The 19,009-nt window shown below is 38.3% G+C and overlaps 1 protein-coding gene across 1 annotated transcript in view; it reads right to left on the reverse strand.

The window, feature by feature from the left end:
- RIC8B (RIC8 guanine nucleotide exchange factor B) overlaps positions 1 to 19,009 on the reverse strand; it is a 119,627-nt gene that overhangs the window by 94,090 nt on the left and 6,528 nt on the right. Inside the window, exon 2 of the mRNA XM_007462870.1 lies at positions 17,221 to 17,268. Coding sequence (XP_007462932.1) covers positions 17,221 to 17,268 — 48 coding nt within the window. The remainder of the gene's footprint in view (positions 1 to 17,220; positions 17,269 to 19,009) is intronic.

The raw sequence follows: 19,009 nt of genomic DNA on the forward strand, positions 1-19,009 counted from the left end.
CCTTTTTCTTCTGATTGCTGTGGCTAAAACTTCCAACACTATGTTGAATAATAGTGGTGAGAGTGGGCAACCTTGTCTTTTTCCTGATCTTAGTGGAAATGGTTTCAGTTTTTCACCATTGAAAACAATGTGGGCTGCGGTTTGTCATATATGGCCTTTATTACGTAGAGGTAAGTTCCCTCTATGCCTACTTTCTGGAGGGTTTTTATCATAAATGGGTGTTGAATTTTGTCAAAAGCTTTTTTTGCATCTATTGAGATGATCATATGGTTTTTCTCCTTCAATTTGTTAATATGGTTTATCACACTGACTGATTTGCGTACAATGAAGAATACTTGCATTCCTGGGATAAACCCCACTTGATCATGGTGTATGATCCTTTTAATGTGCTGTTGGATTCTGTTTGCTAGTATTTTGTTGAGGATTTTTGCATCTATGTTCATCAGTGATACTGGCCTGTAGTTTTCTTTCTTTGTGACATCTTTGTCTGGTATTGGTATATCATATATTGGTATGGTGATGGTGGCCTCGTAGAATGAGTTTGCGAGTGTTCCTTCCTCTGTGATATTTTGGACGAGTTTGAGAAGGATAGCTGTTAGCCCTTCTCTAAATGTTTGATAGAATTCACCTGTGAAGCCATCTGGTCCTGAGCTTTTGTTTGTTTGGAAGATTTTTAATCACAGTTTCAATTTCAGTGCTTGTGATTATTGGTCTGTTTATATTTTCTATTTCTTCCTGGTTCAGTCTTGGAAGGTTGTGCTTTTCTAAGAATGTGTCCATTTCTTCCAGGTTGTCCATTTTATTGGCATATAGTTGCCTGTAGTAATCTCTCATGATCCTTTGTATTTCTGCAGGGTCAGTTGTTACTTCTCTTTTCTCATTTCTAATTCTATTGATTTGAGTCTTCTCCCTTTTTTTCTTGATGAATCTGGCTAATGGTTTATCAATTTTGGTTATCTTCTCAAAGAACCAGCTTTTAGTTTTATTGATCTTTGCTATCATTTCCTTCATTCCTTTTTCATTTATTTCTGATCTTATCTGTATGATTTCTTTCCTTTTGCTAACTTTGGGGGTTTTTTGTTCTTCTTTCTCTAATTGCTTTAGGTGTAAGGTTAGGTTGTTTATTTGAGATGTTTCTTGTTTATTTATTTATTTATTTATTTTTGGCTGTGTTGGGTCTTCATTGCTCCATGCGGGCTTTTTCTAGTTGTGGAGAGCGGGAGCTACTCTTTGTTGTGGTGCATGAGCTACTCTTTGTTGTGGTGGGTGAGCTTCTCATTGCGGTGGCTTCCCTTGTTGTGAAGTACAGACTCTAGGTGCATGGGCTTCAGTACTTGTGGCTTTCAGGCTCTAGACAGCAGGCGCAGTAGTTGTGGCGCACAGGCTTATTAGTTGCTCCGCAGCATGTGGGGTCTTCCCGGACCAGGGCTCGAACCCACGTCCCCTGAATTGGCAGGCGGATTCTTAACCACTGCACCATGAGGGAAGTCCTGTTTCTTGTTTCTTGAGGTAGGAGCGTATTGCTATAAACTTCCCTCTTAGAACTGCTTTTGCTGCATCCCATAGGATTTGGGTCGTCATGTATTCACTGTCATTTGTTTCTAGGTATTTTTTGATTTCCTCTGATTTCTTCACTGATCTCTTGGTTATTTAGCAGTGTATTGTTTATTCTCCATGTGTTTGTATTTTTTACAGATCTTTTTTTCCTGTAATTGATATCTAGTCTCATAGCATTGTGGTCGGAAAAGATATGATCTATCCAGAGAATGTTCCATGAGCACTTGAGAAGAAAGTGTATTCTGTTGTTTCTGGATGGAATGTCCTATAAATATAATTAAGTCCATTTTGTTTAATGTATCATTTTAAGCTTGTGTTTCCTTATTTATTTTCATTTTGGATGATCTGTCCATTGGTGAAAGTGGGGTGCTAAGGTCCCCTATTATTATTGAGCTACTGTCGATTTCCCCTTTTATGGCTGTTAGCATTTGCCTTATGTATTGAGGTGCTCCTATGTTGGGTGCATAAATATTTACAATTGTTATATCTTCTTCTTGGATTGACCCCTTGATCATTATGTAGTGTCCTTCTTTGTCTCTTGTAATAGTCTTTATTTTAAAGTCTATTTTTTGTGATGTGAGAATTGCTCCTCCAGCTTTCTTTTGATTTCCATTTGCATGGAATATCTTTTTCCATCCCCTCACTTTCAGTCTGTATGTGTCCCTAGGTCTGTCTGAAGTGGGTCTCTTGTAGACAGCATATAGATGGGTCTTGTTTTTGTATCCATTCCACCAGTCTATGTCTTTTGGTTGGAACATTTAATCCATTTACATTTAAGGTAGTTATCGATATGTATGTTCCTATTACCATTTTCTTAATTGTTTTGGGTTTGTCATTGTAGGTCTTTTCCTTCTCTTGTGTTTCCTGCCTAGAGAAATTCCTTAAGCATTTGTTGTAGAGCTGGTTGGTGGTGCTAAATTCTCTTAGCTTTTGCTTGTCTGTAAAGGTTTTAATTTCTCTGTCAAATCTGAATAAGATCCTTGCTGGGTAGTCATCTTGGTTGTAGGTTTTCCCGTTTCATCACTTAAAATATATCCTGCCATTCCCTTCTGACTTGCAGAGTTTCTGCTGAAAGATCAGCTGTTAACCTTATGGGGATTCCCGATATGTTATTTGTTGCTTTTCCCTTGCTGCTCTTAATATTTTTTCTTTGTATTTAATTTTTTATAGCTTGATTAACATGTGTCTTGGCAAGTTTCTCCTTGGATTTATCCTGTATGGAACTCTCTGTGCTTCCTGGACTTGATTGGCTGTTTCCTTTCCCATATTACAGAAGGTTTCAACTATAATCTCTTCAAATATTTTCTCAGACCCTTTCTTTTCTCTTCTTCTTCTGGGACACCTATAATTCAAATGTTGGTGCATTTAATGTTGTCCCAGAGGTCTCTGAGACTTTCCTCAATTCTTTGCAGTCTTTTTTCTTTATTCTGCTCTGTGGTAGTTATTTCCACTATTTTATCTTCCAGGTCACTTATCCGTTCTGCTGCCTCAGTTATTCTGCTATTGATTCCTTCTAGAGAATTTTAAATTTTATTTATTATGCTGTTCATCATTGTTTGTTTGCTCTTTAGTTCTTCTAGGTCCGTATTAAGCATTCCTTGTATTTTCTCCATTCTACTTCCATGATTTTGTATCATCTTTGCTATCATTACTCTGAATTCTTTTTCAGGTAGACTGTCTCTTTCCTCTTCATTTGTTTGGTCTGGTGGGTTTTTACCTTGCTTCTTCAACTGCTGTGTGTTATTCTGTCTTCTCATTTTGCTTAACTTACTGTGTTTGGGGTCTCCTTTTTGTAGGCTGCAGGTTCGTAGTTCCCGTTGTTTTTGGTGTCTGCCCCCAGTGGGTAAGGTTGGTTCAGTGGGTTGTGCAGGCTTCCTGGTGCCTGTGTTCTGGTGGATGAGGCTGGATCTTGTCTTTCTGGTGGGTAGGACTGCATCCAGTAGTGTGTTTTCAAGTGTCTGTGATCTTATTATGATTTTAGGCAGCCTCTCTGCTAATGGGTAGGGCTATGTTCCTGTCTTGCTAGTTGTTTGGCATAGGGTATCCAGCACTGTAGCTTGGTGGTCACTGAGTGGAGCTGGGTCTTAGCGTTGAGATGGAGACCTCTGGTAGGGCTTTTGCAGTTTGATATTACATGGGACCCAGAGGTCTCTGGTGGACCAATGTCTTGAACTTGGCTCTCCCACCTCAGAGGCTCAGGCCTAACACCCGGCCGGAGCACCAAGACTTAGTCAGCCACACTGCTCTAGCTTTTTCCTAAAGCAGACGCAGTCTTGTAAATATTTCAAGCTATCCAGAAGAAAGTGCTAGTCTTGTATTGACTAAGCCCTTTTTTTCTTTCCTGATTAAGTCCAGAACTTTCACCTTTTCACTCAAAGGAAGCACTTTACGTCCTCTCTCTGGTGTGTCCAAATTGCCAGCTTCACTCCTCTTGCTTTGGGGTAGTTATTAAGTAAAATAAGGGTCATTTGAGCTCAAGTCCTGCGACACCCGAGTCAGTCTGATAACCCAGACAGCCACCAAGTGACTCACGAGCAGGCAGGATGCGCTGGACCAAGGGTGATTCACGTCCCTCCGGGCGGGATGACATGCCAAATTATAGTTTGACTACACAGTACACTAACAAGGCTGGATGATATATATTCTGTCACAACATATATGCCATATTTTGGTGGTTGATATAGATCCTGGTCCCATGGATTTCCACAGCTTTTTGCCTTTTTCAGTGTATCAAAGTCTTTGCGATATACAGTCTCTTTGGAATTTCCTTACTTTGTCTCCAGTGCCATCTACTCCACAACACTCAACCCTTCACTCTGAACTAGTTACTCTATCTCTAAATCCCTAGTTCTCAGCTCTAGTAGCCCAGGCATGTATAGCAGATAGTCAAGGGCTCTGATGGTAAGCTGAAGTTATGGACTAACTGTTTGTATCCCCATTAAATTCATGTGTTGAAGCTCTAAGCCCAATGTGATGGTATTTGGAGATGGGGCCATGATGGAGAGGCCCTGGTCCTATGGGATTAGTACCCTTTTAACAAGAGACACCAGACAGCTCGCTCACTCATTCTCCACCCCCTTCCCTTCTCTGCACAAAGAGGTTAAATGAGTACACAGTGAGACGGCAATTGACAACAAGCCAAGAGAAGAGGTCTCAGAAGGAAATCTACCTTGCCAATACCTTGATTTTGGACTTCCCAGCCTCCAAAACTGTCAGACGTTAAGTTTCTGTTGTTTATGCAACCTAGTTTTTGGTATTTTGTCACGGTAGCATGAGCAGACTAAGACAGCCGAGAATACGGACAAGAGTGAAGCTGTCTCAATGAGACAGTTGTGATGTTAGAGGTCTTCAAAGGCACAAGAACACTAGTGGTGTAGCAGAAAAAACAAAAAAGCACAGAAACAGTTTGGGTTCTTTCTAATTCCCAGCTCTATTATTTTCTGAACTTGGATCTAGAGCAATTTACTTATTCTATCTGAAGCTAAATTTCCTCATGTGTAAGATAGAAAAATATCTATTTCACATGGTTATTGTGAAAGATCTATCTATATTATTAATATTATTATATTATTTAATATGGATAGCATCTGAGACAACATACTGTAAGGTGTAAGGCATCTACAAGTTATTTATTGGGAAACAGTACAACTGAAGTAAAGAAAGCACCTGGATTCAAACACTAGCTTGTAGCTATGTGATCCTGGCAAATTTTTGGAAATGACTGTCCCTCATTTCCTCACCTCTAAAAATAGGGATAATATCTAAGGCTTATAAATATTAAATGAGATGATATAGTTAAAAATTTTTAGCATAGTGCTTGGGGTAGAATGGAGGCCCATGCACATTACATCACAAAGATGGCCAGGTGGACAAACAGATCAAGTAACAATAACAAGCACACTCTGCACAAGCACAATAGGGCTAGGAAATTTTTATCTATATTTTCCATTTAATGACAAAGCCCCTTGAAAAGGAAAGTGCTGATGTTATAACACTGCAATTTTGTATTAATTTTATAGATTCTATAGTGTTCATTTAGAATCTACAGAGTTCATTACTGAGCACTTATGTGCATAGCCCTGTTACAGGCACATAACTTAAAATGCTCCCAATTTAAAATTCAAGTACATGCAAACTATTCAAGAGAAATAAATTCTAACCAAGTGACAAAAAGTTTATTTTGGGTTGGGGAGCTATAAAAACATGACTCAAGTTATTTACAACATTAGAGAGATTAAACATATGTAAAATGAATGAATAAGGAATGTAAATGTATTTCAATGCATAGCAGTTTAAGCTGTGTATTCAAAGATTAAAGGAATAAACTACATATAGAGAATTTAGCCAGAGAAAGCTTCTTGATAAATGCAAGTGCTGGGCAATACTTTAGTAGGGGGAAAAAAATGAAAGAAACGGAGCAAGAAAAAGAAGATAGAAGACAAACTAAATGGTGGACAAAGGCAGAAGCAGAGAGGTATAAAGTAGGAGAATCAACTAAAGCAGATTTAGAGTTCATACAAGTAAAAGCTTTCTAACAAGTAAAGTTATCTAACGGCAGAGTGGCTGCTGTGCAGTTCCCATTACTGAAAGTATTCAGTCAGAGTGTGATTACCCTCAGTGCAAGATACCTTAGAAGGAATCACTGCACTGGAAGATATTCTGGGTCCCTTACTATACTGTAAGTTCCCTGAGGAGCCGCCCTGCAACAATGATCACTGAAGGTAGAAAAGGAGGCAGAGGACCTAGTTTGAGTCCCAGATTTTCCACTCATTAACTGTAACCTTAGGTAAGTCAACCTCTCAATTTTTCATTTATAAATGGGGAAGTTAAGAACACTGGAAATATCTGTTCAGCCAAGAACTCTTTCAGGTCCTAAGAGTTTTTAATTAGCCAAAGATGTACACGCTCTCCACTTTGCTTAGTACATGGCCAAACTTTGTAAGGAAGAGCTAATTGCTGAGGAAAAAAACCCTACATTTTAGGCAGGAAAAATAATAATAATAGTAAAAAAAAAAAAATCTGCAGCATGCCTAACTCCTATAGGTCAATTTCTGTACTACTAATGGGGAAGGCTGACACTAGATATCCTTACTAATTATCCTATCCAGTCATACTGTAAATCATGTGCTTCTGTTTCCTGTCAATGGTCTTAATTAGTTCAATGTCAAAGCTTTGTTTATGCTCTGCAGTTGTGTCTCAAATTTTGGATGCCTACAATCAGAAAATAGAATCAATTCATAAACTAAAAACAGGTCAATTCAATTATTAATGACTGGCAGTATGGTGCAGCACAAGGGCTGTGGAGCCAGACTGCATAGGCTTAAATAATGTCCTCCTACTTCACTAGTTTAGGCATGTAATTTACTTCACTAGATAGGCAAGTAATTTCTTTGTGTACCTTAGTTTCCTCATCTGTAAAACAAGTAAGATAACAGTACCTACTTTATAGCTTTGTTGTTAAGTATTAAATGTGTTAATATTCATACAGTGCTTGGAATGATGGGCATGTAGTATTTAATAACAGCTTTATCGATATATAATTTACATATCATAACGTTTACCCTGTTAAAGTACATAGTTCATTGGTTTTCAGTATATTCACACTTGTGCAACCATAATCACTGTTTAATTTTAGAACATTTTCATTACCCTAAAAGGAAACCCAATACCCATTACCAGTAAATCCCCATTCCCCTGTCCCTAGATCCTGGGAAACCAATAATCTACTTTCTGTCACTAGAGATCTGCCTATTATAGACATTTCATATGAATGGAATCATACATTATGTGGCCTTTTGTGTCTTGCTTCTTTCACTTAGCATAATGTGTTCAAGGTTCATCCATGTTGTAAGCACTTATCAGTTACTTTGTTCTTTTTATGGCTAAATAATATTCCACTGTACAGATATAACACATTGCATTTATCTATTCGCAACTGATGGACATTTGGGCTATTTCCATCTTTTGGCTGTTATGAATAATACTGCTATGAACATTCAAGTACATGGTTTTGTGTGGACATATATCTTCATTTCTTTGGGGTAGATACCTAGGAGTACAACTGTTGAGTCATACAGTAACTCTGTTTAATCCTCTGAGGAATTCCCAGACTGTTTTCCAAAGTGGCTGCACCACTGTACATGTAGTAACCTATCAGTAATGTATGAGGGTTCTATTTTCTCCACATCCCTGTCAATACTTGTTATTATCTGACTTTTTGATTTTAGCCATACTAGTGAATGTGAACTGTTATCTCATTGTGGTTTTGATTTGTATTTCCCTGATGATTAATGTTATCTTTTCATCTGTTTATTGGCTATTTGTATATCTTCTTTGGAAAAATGTCTACTCAGATCCTTTGCCCATTTTTAAATTTGGTTGTCTTTTTATCATTGAGTTCTTTATATATTCTAGATACAAGTCTCTTATCAGATATATGATTTGCAAATAGTGTCTTCCATTCTGTGGGCTGTCTTTTCACTTTCTTGATAGTGTCCTCTGAAACACAAAAGTTAACTTTGATGAAGTCCAATTTATTTATTTTCCTTTGGTTGCTTGTGCTTTTGGTGTCCTATCTAAGAATCCACTGCCAAATCAGGTCATGAAGACTTAGCCTATGCTCCTGCTAAGAGTTTTATCGTTTTAGATCTTACACTTGGGTCTGATCCATTTTGAGTTAATTTTTGCAAATTTCTGCATACAGCGTGAGGTAAAGGTTCAATACATTCTGTTATACGTGGCTAAGTGTCTCAGTGCCATTTGTTAAAAGCCTATTCTTTCCCCACTGAATGGTCTTGGCACCCCTGTCAAAAATTAGTTGACCACAGACACGTTGGTTTATTTCTGGACTCTCAGTACTATTCCACTGATCTACATCTATATCTATATGCAGGTTTTTTCCAGTAAGTATGTATTACAAGATCCACAGTTAGTTGAGTCTGCGGAACCATGGATATGGAGGGCCAACTATAAAGTTATACCTGGGTTTTTGACTACTCAGGGAATCAGTGCCCCTAACCCCTGAGTTGCTCAAGGATCAGCCGTATTTATGTTTACCTATCCTTGTGTCAACACCACACTGTCTTGATTATTGTTGCTTTGTAATAAGTTTTGATGTTGGGAATTATGAGTCCTCCAAGTTTGTTCTTTTCAAGATTGTTTTGGCTCTTCTGCATCCCTTGCAATTCCATATGAATCTTAGAACGGGCTTGTCAATTTCTACAAAGAAGCTACCCAGGATTCTAAAAGGTATCTCATTAAATTTGTAGATCAAGTGGGCAGTGGTGCCATCTGAGCAATAATGTCTTCCAATCTATGAACATGGGATATTTTCCCATTTCTTTAGATCTTCTTTAATTTCTTTCAACAATATTTTGTAGTTTTCCACAAAACAGAGTTACTTTCTGAGTTATTTCCTTAGTTGTTGCTCTAGGGCTTAATTAGTGTATGTATGTGTGTGTACACACACACACACACACACACACACACACACACACATCTTAACTTACCAGAATTAGCTCCAGATTTAGATTAATTTAGTTCCAGTGAGATATGGAAACATTACTTCTATATGATGCTATTCCTTTCCCCTCTTTTTGTGGCATTATTGTTATCCATAGTATAACAATAATTATTACTTGATATATAATTTTGTCTTTTGAAGACACTAAGGAGAAAGGACAGCAAGTATATATGTATAACTTTTGTCATATTAGCCTTCTTATTTATAATTTCTGGTTCTCTTGATTTGTTCTTGAGGATTAGTTACTATCTAGAGTCATGTCTTTAGTCCAGTACAGCTTTGCTCTCATCAACCTTTGTGCTATTTTTGGCAAATATATCACATTTCTATATGTTATTGGCTGAACAATATATCATACACGTTGTTTTACACGAATGCTTTTAAAATCAATTAAGAGAATAAAGGAGAAGAAACATGCATTTATATTATATTTTATAATTACATAATTACCTTTACTAGTTCTCTTTTGGGGTTTTTTGTGCATTCAAATTGCTGTTTGGGGTAATGTGCTTTCTGTCTGAAGAACTTTTAGTATTTCTTGTAAGGTGGACCTAGAACAAATTCATTTTTTCATTTACCTAAAAATGTCTTTATCTCCCATGTAATGTTGAAAGATAGTTCTGCTGAATATAAGATTCTTGGCTGAATTTTTTCTTTGAGCTCTCTGAATAAATTATTCCACTGCCTCTGGCCTACATTTCTGATGAGAAGTAAGCTGTGTATATCACTGAGGTTCCCTTATAAGTGGTGAGTCATTTTTCTTTCCCTGCTTTTAAGATTTCTCATTGTCTTTGAGTTTCAGCATTTTTACTCTAGTGTGGCTGTGGATCTCTTTGAGGTTATTCTACTCAGACATTATTGAGTTCTCTGGATATGTAGGTGTTTTCCAATAAATTTGGAAAGACTTTAGACTTGGTTTTTTTTAAAGAATGGATGCACTTCTAAATTTATTTATTTATTTTTGGCTGTGTTGGGTCTTTGTTGCTACGCATGGACTTTCTCTAGTTGCGGCGAGCAGGGGCTACTCTTCATTGTGGTGCACAGGCTTCTTATTGCAGTGGCTTCTTTTGTTGCAGAGCACGGGCTCTAGGCTCGCAGGCTTTAGTAGTTGCAGCACGCGTGCTCAGTAGTTGTGACTCATGGGCTCTAGAGCACAGGCTCAGTAGTTGTGGCGCATGGACTTAAGTTGCTCCACAGCATGTGGGATCTTCCCGGACCAGGGCTCAAATCTGTGTCCCCTGCATTGGCAGGCAGATTCTTAACCACTGCACCACCAGGGAAGTTCCTAGACATCATTTCTTCAAATATTTTTTCTTCTCTTTTCTCTCTCCTCTCCTTCTGGTACTCCAGTTATGTGTACGTTGGTATATTAATGTTGTCTCATATTTCTCTGAGGTGTTCATTTTCTTTATTCTTTTTCCTCAGTTCTTTACCTTGTTTACACTATTGATTTATCTTCAAGTTTGCTTATTCCTTCTTCAGCCAGTGTGAACCCAGTGTTGGGCCTCTTTAGTGATTTTTTTTTTTTCAGTTACTGTACTTTTCCAAAATTTCCATTTGGTTCTTTTTCTTTTTAATAATTTCTATCTTTGTATTGATATTCTTCATTTGATGTGACATTGTCATCAAACCTTGCATTACTTCTTTAAATATGGTTTCCTTCAGTTTTCTGAATATATTTATAATGACTACTTTGAAGTCTGTCTGTTAAATCCAACATCTAGTCATTCTCACAGGCAGTTTCCATTGCCTGCTTTTTCCCCAGTGCACAGCTCATTCTTTCCTGTTTCTCTGCATGGCTTTTTTTTTTTTTTTTTGAAACTGGACATTTTAGATAATATATTATATCAACATTGGGTAATGCTTATACCCTCCAAGATTTGCTATTGCTATTTTTTTATTTGCTCAGTGACTGGCTGAATTATTTTAGTTAAGTATATTTTCCTCCTCCTCCCTGCAGATGTATAGGGCTCCTCCTCATAGGGCTCACCCTTTTGTATGCAACAGTCATCCTGGGATAACAGTGGCTTTGGCAGGCCTCTCTTTGACTTTCTTTCCCTGGCCACACCCAGCTGTTAAGCTCCACTAACTGCAGGCTGATTGATCTATTGTCTTCAACAATGTCCTGGGGCATAAACTGCTCTACAAACTGAGCCAATTTATTAGGGCTCCTTTGAAGAGATAGTTCCTGAGGTAAGTATTTAAGATTTGTTCTAACTACAGGAGGGTTCCTCCCAGCTGTCTTTCCTACTTTCTTTCCAGCAAACTACCTAGGCTTCTGGTTAGCCTTATATTTCCAATGAATCTGTCAATCTCCTCCCAACCTGTACTTTCAGGCAGGAACTTCACACTGTTGCAAATTAAGTTGGTTCCTTTGGGGAGAGATTCAGACCTCACTGTTAAAGCTCTGCTTGTTCCTCTGGGCAAAATTCCTGAGCCTGGTTCTGATGCTGAGGGCAGAGACAACAGCATGCTTCTTTCTGAGTGACACCTCCTTGAGAGCTCAACTGGAGAGGATGGGGAGCAGCAGACCCAGAACTCCTCAGCTGGCCTCTTCCAGGGTGGAACCTGTGTCCCACCAGCCAGGGTGAGTGCAACTGGGGCCCTAATATTCTCAATGGTGCCCTACCCAAGGCAGAGCCTCTGTCCCATGAGTGGGGATTGGGTGAAAGGAGGGAGACCCCACCTGTCGGCTATATTCACCCAGAGTTTTGTCCCAGCGACACGTAGCTCAGGCAGGATGAGAAATGCTGACCTTACCCCTGTCTCTACTGAGTAGACAGCCTTCCAACTGAGAGCTGAGGGAAGTGAGAGCTCCGTGCTCTTGGCTGCATCAGTTTGGAGGAGAGCTTCCATCTCTCTCCACTGAGACTGGGAAGACAGGGAGCAGGTCTCGGTTCAAATCCCACAGACTTTCATTCTTCTGAATGAGTTTTAGTAGACTGTCCTGAGTAAGTGTTCCTTTATTGACTGCATGCTCTTAGGACTATTTCCTGAGACTTTAAATGGCTGTTTTTTTAAAAATAACCAGTTTCACTGGGGAGCAGGTCCATAAAGCTCTCACACTGTCATGGCTGGAAGCAGAACTTCTTGATGAGTTTTTTATATGAGAAAAAGGATCTGAAACTCTAAAGTGTAAATCAAAGATACTACTCTTAACATTCCCAGGCAGAAATCCTAAAAAGTGATCCATACAGAGATCATGTATGGACTGCCACATCTATGGCTTACTAAATCAGAAGAGCTGTTCTGTTTTCTTCCCACATTTATAGTCCTTCAATACCTTGGCAAAACATCTAAAATAAAAAATGGAGTCTGAAATGAAGTTTAAATTGTTTCATTTTTGAACTACTGTGAGGCATTCATCCTGGTCTATGATATAATTCAGCCTTCTAGTCAAGTTTTATGCCAGATCCAGCTGGACAGAAACTTTAAAAAGTTTTAGAACGCTTTTGGTAGTGTGTGTGTTTGTGTGTTTTAAAGAAATCAAGATGTTAAAAAGGATTATCTTTTAAAGTTATTGGTTTCTAAATGAGAATTATACTTGCATCATATATCAAAGTATTCCCTAAGGTGAAGACATCAAATAAAATTTGAGTCAAATTTGCAAGACACACAAAGCTCATTTTGTTTTAGTGAAAACTGGAGTTTAACAATTTCAAATAACTAAACTAAGTGTAAAAGGCTTTCAGAACAAGCATCCATGCCTCAAGCTATTCCTAAGCATGGATTCACAGTATAGGATTGATGGTTCTATCTTGGCACATTTTCCTTGGGGGACTCTAATATGGAAAATTACCCATTCATTTTCTATAGTCCACAATGGCAACCCTCAGTATGCATCCTAAGCTGAGAAAGCACCAAACCAAACATCATAGGAAAATAGCCAACTTAGGCCTAATGCAGGACCTGGCACACAGGAATTACTGAAAACATATTTGTGGACTACAGAGATCTCTACTAATATGCCAAGTACATCCAACTTTGGGGGAAAAAAGTAAAAAGAAGAAATATTTCAAATGGTAGAATGGACTTTCGTGTTCAAATAAATTTATTTCACTCCATAAACTGGCTCCACAAGTGATACTACCTCCAAACCTAGTAACATTTTTATGTTCCCCCAAAAGGAATGTGTAAGATAATCACAAAGGCCCAATTTTAAAGAAAATAAATGATTAAAAAGTATATTGGTCTTTGCTTATGCCCCCAATCACACTACTATAAAAGCATATATTATCACATATAATATGTAATTATCATATTCTTATATCATATTCATATCAATTCTTATCATATTCTTATATCATTATCATTTACTATAACAGAAAAGCTCAAAATACAGAAAAGAGAAATTAAAATATCATCCACAGTAATAATACTAAGCCACTGTTTTAGTGAATTTCCTTGTAGACATTCTTCTTTGCATAGTTTTTATTAGTTTTACATGGTTGTGATCATTCTGTATGAATATTTTTGTATTCTGCTTTTTCAGTAAACATTATGAAATGTGCTTGAGATTCTGCTCTCTAGTTAAAGAGAATATCAAACTCAAAACCAAACCGTATGTACAAGTTATAGGAATTCTGGCCTCCACTCAAGCTCCAAGTCCCCTTATTCATTTAACAGGTGTTTATTGTAGGTGCCTATTTTGTGCCACATGCAGTGCTGGGGACTGAAAATACAAAGAAAAGTAAGCCAGAATTTTTGTCCTCAAAGAGTTCTCAACTTAGTAATTACTCTCTGCCTTCCCAGAAGTATGAGCTTACCTATGTGAGTTTGAAGTTAATGAAATAAATGCTTGCAATTTATTTTTAACTTCACTCTTTTGAGGAAAATTACTAAATACATAAAGGTTTATCTAAGACAACAACTGAAGTTTTCTGCATTTAATTTGGTTGTATTCTTATCTTACAGGTGAAAGAGCTGCAATTCTTTTAATCATTTTATGACAGTATTTTTCAACATTTATTGCAATTAGTTCTCTTTATTGGCCTTGAGATCAGTTGTATTTTAAAAACCAATATAAGAGCTTTCATTTCCTCAAGCTGGGAATTTTCAGATTATTCATCATACCTCCCTCCATCCTACATATTTGCATGGTATATGTGTTTATGTGCTGGTAGATAATCATAGCCACCAACTGAGGTAGAGAAGATGTAAAGCAAACGCTTCAATAAGCACAGGTGCTTATACCCAAATATATCATGAGCCACATGCACCTGGAACTATTTGCATTCTATGCACAAACATTAGCAATTGTATCTGACTTTACTTCTCTGGAAAAATTTAAGCATTCCTAGTTGGTAATTTCATTTGATATTTTCCAGTTTAAGTCTAGTTGCCTAAATGGTGTCTCAAGGTATGAAATAAGAGATAAAACAAGGTACTGAGTCATAATTTCAAACCTTCTGAGATATACCTCAAGTGGTAATGAGTGGGAGCCATGGAGCACTGAGCAGTGAAGGAGCTGCACACAACAGCCAGAAAACCTGTTCTCTATTCGAGGCTCCACCACTTACGAGTGATATGAGTGTTAACAAGTTGTCATTAACATGAGCCTCGGTTTTCTTATCCATAAAACGGGGATGGTGATATTCTCACCATACTTACAACATTACTGTATTACTAATGAAAAGCAAATCTTTCTAAAAATGCAAAATGCTACGTGTTAGGACTTAGGTCTAAGGATCATTACTTTGTAACCAATTCCTACAAAGTTCGTATAATCAAGTTTTATTTTTTGAAAGGCTCCATTTCCTTACATTTACTTATAGGTTGCCACAAGGTTTTACGTAAGAGAGGTGTGTTTTTCAGATCAAAAGCACCTGTAGTTTATTGAAAGGGGCGCTGCTGTTACCAAGGAGCTGCTGGTAGAAGGCTCCAGAGACATGTTTAGGAAAGAGAAAAAGAGAACTAGGGCAGCAAAACAAACTGGATGGTAATTTGAGTTCCTCTTATTTTAAGATTGGGTTTAATGTTGGAGACATGCCTACTATTCCATGCCTCTCTACACTGAGAACTTAAAAGGCTGTTAGGATGTAGAGCCTTTAGAGAAGTCCAATAATTTTGATTTCAAAGTCTTTTTAGGGACTTAGGCATGAAGAGTCTCTAATGGTTTTAACCCTTGGAGACTGAAATGGTTTTGTTTGCCAATGTTTTTCCATTAATGAAGATTACCTAGCTACGTCCCTAATGACATTTGTTTATATCAGACCTCCCAGGAAGCAGCAATCTACACCTAATACTGAAAGTAACACTAGTACAGTAGTTACTGTCACCAAAGATTTAAAAGGCAGTAAAATACTTGGAAAATGTTAGGTTTTGCTACTATCCTACAGGAAACAAACATGCTTTATTAATTAACTGTGTGGGAAATTTTTTTCCCTTAACTGAAAGTCATATGTCATGGGGGGAATCTCTGTCTTCATGCACTTATTTTGACCAGTAAAAGCACTACCAAAGATTCTAGTGTCAGATTCACAAGGCACCACAGAATCTATATAGTACGGATCCTCCCAACTAAACCAAATAGCAGCTGCCTTCCTAGCCTGAATACCTATCATGAGTATATTAAAAACATGTTCTTTTTAACACCTTGTTTCTTTTTTCTTTTCATGTAACTATCTCTCCCATTAGCACATAACAGTCTTTCTCCTTCTCCCTCTTCCTCCCTCTTTACCACAGCACAATATTCCATTATGCAAATGTATACAAGTTTCTGCAAATATTCCCTAATTGCTGGAGGCTTTATTGTTTCCAATCGTCTGCTACTATGTACAATGCTTCAGTGAATAACTTTGTTTACTTTATTTCAATCTGTCCACAGAATAGATCTAAAAGTGACACTGCTTGGTCAAAGGGCAAAACACATCTGTAATATTGGTACATACCACCAGTATATGCAAAGGTAGGAAGTAGGAAACAGAAGGGATGTGTATGTGTATGTAACTGGAAATATTTCATATTGCTAGAGCATAAATTACAAGGGAAAGAAGCAACCAATAGGCTGCAAAAAGTAGGCAAACTTCAGATCACTGAGCATCTAGGTCATGTTAAGAAGCCTGAACTTTATTCTATAGACAAAGAAAGTTACTCAAGGGTTTTAAGGCTGGGCATCACACAGTCAGATTGTTGTTACAGAATTATGGACAATGGACTGAAAGGGCATATAACTGGAAAAAGCAGGGATAGTTAGGAAACTGGTACAGTAATCCAGATGAAGGACTGAACTAGGGCCGGGGTTAAGGAGAGAATGTACTGAGAAATCTTAAGAGGCAAAGTGAGCAGGATGTAGACAGTAAATATGGGGGTGAAGGTGAATAGAGGGATGATTTCAAGGTACAATCAAACCACTACCAGCAAAGCACCGGATTCAAGCTATTTCTCCAGCAGCAATAATATGTTTACACAGATTCAGTCATGCTCTTACCTGGTCTTAGCATTTGTGAGGCCAGGGATAGCAGTGTAGGGCCAAGCAAACAGACAGGCAGAACTGGTGAGCTTCTCCTTGAGCATCATGCTCTAATCAACTAAGTAAAGCAACCACGGGCGACCCCAACAGGCCAACATGACATTTCATAGCTCTATCTCTGATGCACCCTCTCATAATAACTCCTCTATTCCTAAGCCTCCTGACCCCATTTTCCTCTTTGCCCATGAAGTCAGTGACCAAGACAACTGCTGACAACATAAATAACTGCCAGCACAGGGAACAGTATGTGGTTGAGGGGCAGCTGCATGAATAGCTGCTTTTCCAAAACTTAACCCAAAGCCAAGCTTTACTATAAACCCAATATTACAATATTAGCAATGCATTTTTGGCAGCCTGCAGTCCTGCCACCAAACAAAGTTAATCGCTGGAGATGAGAAGATGTGGATGAGTCCCCTCTGAACCCTTCCCATTCCCCTCATTTATGCAAGTGTAATGGTCTTATGGGGATGGAGCAGGAGGGTGTTATGTGTAATCCATACTAAACCTGGCACTTGTCTTTATTCTCAGAGTTTCTAAAAACCAAACTGAAGGGAAACTGAAAAGTAAACTATCAGATGAAATCAAGTCCACTGTTTATCAAGTCCATGAATGAAATACACACACACACACACACACACACACACACACACAGAGTAACACCAAGGCTTACCTTTCTTTTATCTTCATCTGTTGATTCAAATTTGAAAGTAGCCCTATGCTGAAGAGGGAAAAAAGGGAAACACTGTCATTTTAAATACACAGATTTTTGATTTTGCTATGTTTAAAAATACCTAATGTCTATAAAAAAGTTGTCTTCCCATATCATGTCTCAAAGTTCTTATTAAAGTAAGAGAGGCATGCAAGCAAATAACTGTAAAGCAGTACAAAAGACTAAAGCAAAAATATATACAGAAGAGACATAGTACTGAGCCACTAACTACCGAGGGAAATCTGGAACTCTTTGCATACAGTACAGAACATTTGAGCTGGACCTTGAGGGGTGAATAGGAGTTGCCAGGCAAATGGAAAGCATTCTAGGGATGGAAACAAAGGCTCATCTGTGAAGTGGTATGATGTATTTGTAAAATAAGCAGCTCTGTCAGAGAGAAACACAGGACACGTTACGGGATGAGAGGAGTGGAGAAAGATGAGAATGGGAAAGTAGACTGGACAGAGATTTGGAAGGATCTTCCAATGTTGCTGAGGAGTTAGGACTTTCTTTATCATATGCAATAAGAAATCACTAGAGAATTGTAGATAGGGAAGAAATTGATAGACTGGCATTTCATAAAAGTAATTCTGTAAGAATGAGGGTTTAAATCATGGCTCCACCACTTATTAGTTAAGCAAGTAACAAATTATAACTGTATTTCCCATGTGAAAAGAGGGGAAAGTTCACAAAGCTAGTTCACAAAGCTGCCATGAGGGTTAAAACAGCTACGACATATAATGTACCATCTCAGTGCCTGGAAGATAGTAAACACTCAGTAACTATTAGGATGATAATAATGATGATGCCAATGATATTGAGGAAAAATAACTGAAAGAAAAGAATGTCATGACTCTCCTGAAATGACTGGCAACACTATATTTTCCACTCTGTAGCTGAAATAGAGAATGGAGTAAGTTGAGTTGTCCACTACCAGAGAGTGATGGTACCCAAAAAATAGAGCATAAAGTTCCTCAATCTCTTCTCAAGTTTTATTCAAGAGAACCAAGTGCTCTTATGGATCCTAAGTTTTCATTTAAAAAAATCTTTACTGAACATCTCTCTGCCTTTCCTTTGTATTTCTCATTGGCAACATGGCAACCCACCAGGAGTTAAACACAGTAAGTACTAAAGATATCATCATTACAGGTGGTTCTGCATTGACAGCTTTGCAGAAGAAGCAATTTTTGAAATTAAATGAGATGGAGAAATGTTGACAGAGAAGCAGTTCTGAAAGTAAGAAATGGTCAGAGGGAAGACTTAGAGGTAACAGAGAAGAGCCATTTGAGGAAACCTAAGAGAAGCTGCCTCACATACCGCTTGCAAAACAATTAAAATGGATGTCAGGTGGTAAGGCCTTGGATTTTAAAATTTGTACCTGAATTGGCATATAGGTGACAGGGAACCAGGGGAAGACTCTGAAGGAGGTGTGAACTCATTCTGGAAGAATATTTTGGGTGGTAGTTTACAGGCCAGATCACAGAGGAGCAAGACTGAGGACATAAAGCCCTCTGAGAAATGGGCATCAATAATCCAGGAGTGATATTGCTGGAGGCAGTATAAATTGACACCAACTTCAAAAATGAAAGTGAGGGTTTCCCTGGTGGCGCAGCGGTTGAGAGTCTGCCTGCCGATGCAGGGGACACGGGTTCGTGCCCCGGTCCGGGAAGATCCCACACGCCGCGGAGCGGCTGGGCCCGTGAGCCATGGCCGCGGAGCCTGTGCTCCGCAGCGGAAGAGGCCACAACAG

This window comes from Lipotes vexillifer, unplaced genomic scaffold (assembly GCF_000442215.2).
Source record: "Lipotes vexillifer unplaced genomic scaffold, Lipotes_vexillifer_v1.1 scaffold1177, whole genome shotgun sequence".
Classification (NCBI taxonomy): domain Eukaryota; kingdom Metazoa; phylum Chordata; class Mammalia; order Artiodactyla; family Lipotidae; genus Lipotes; species Lipotes vexillifer.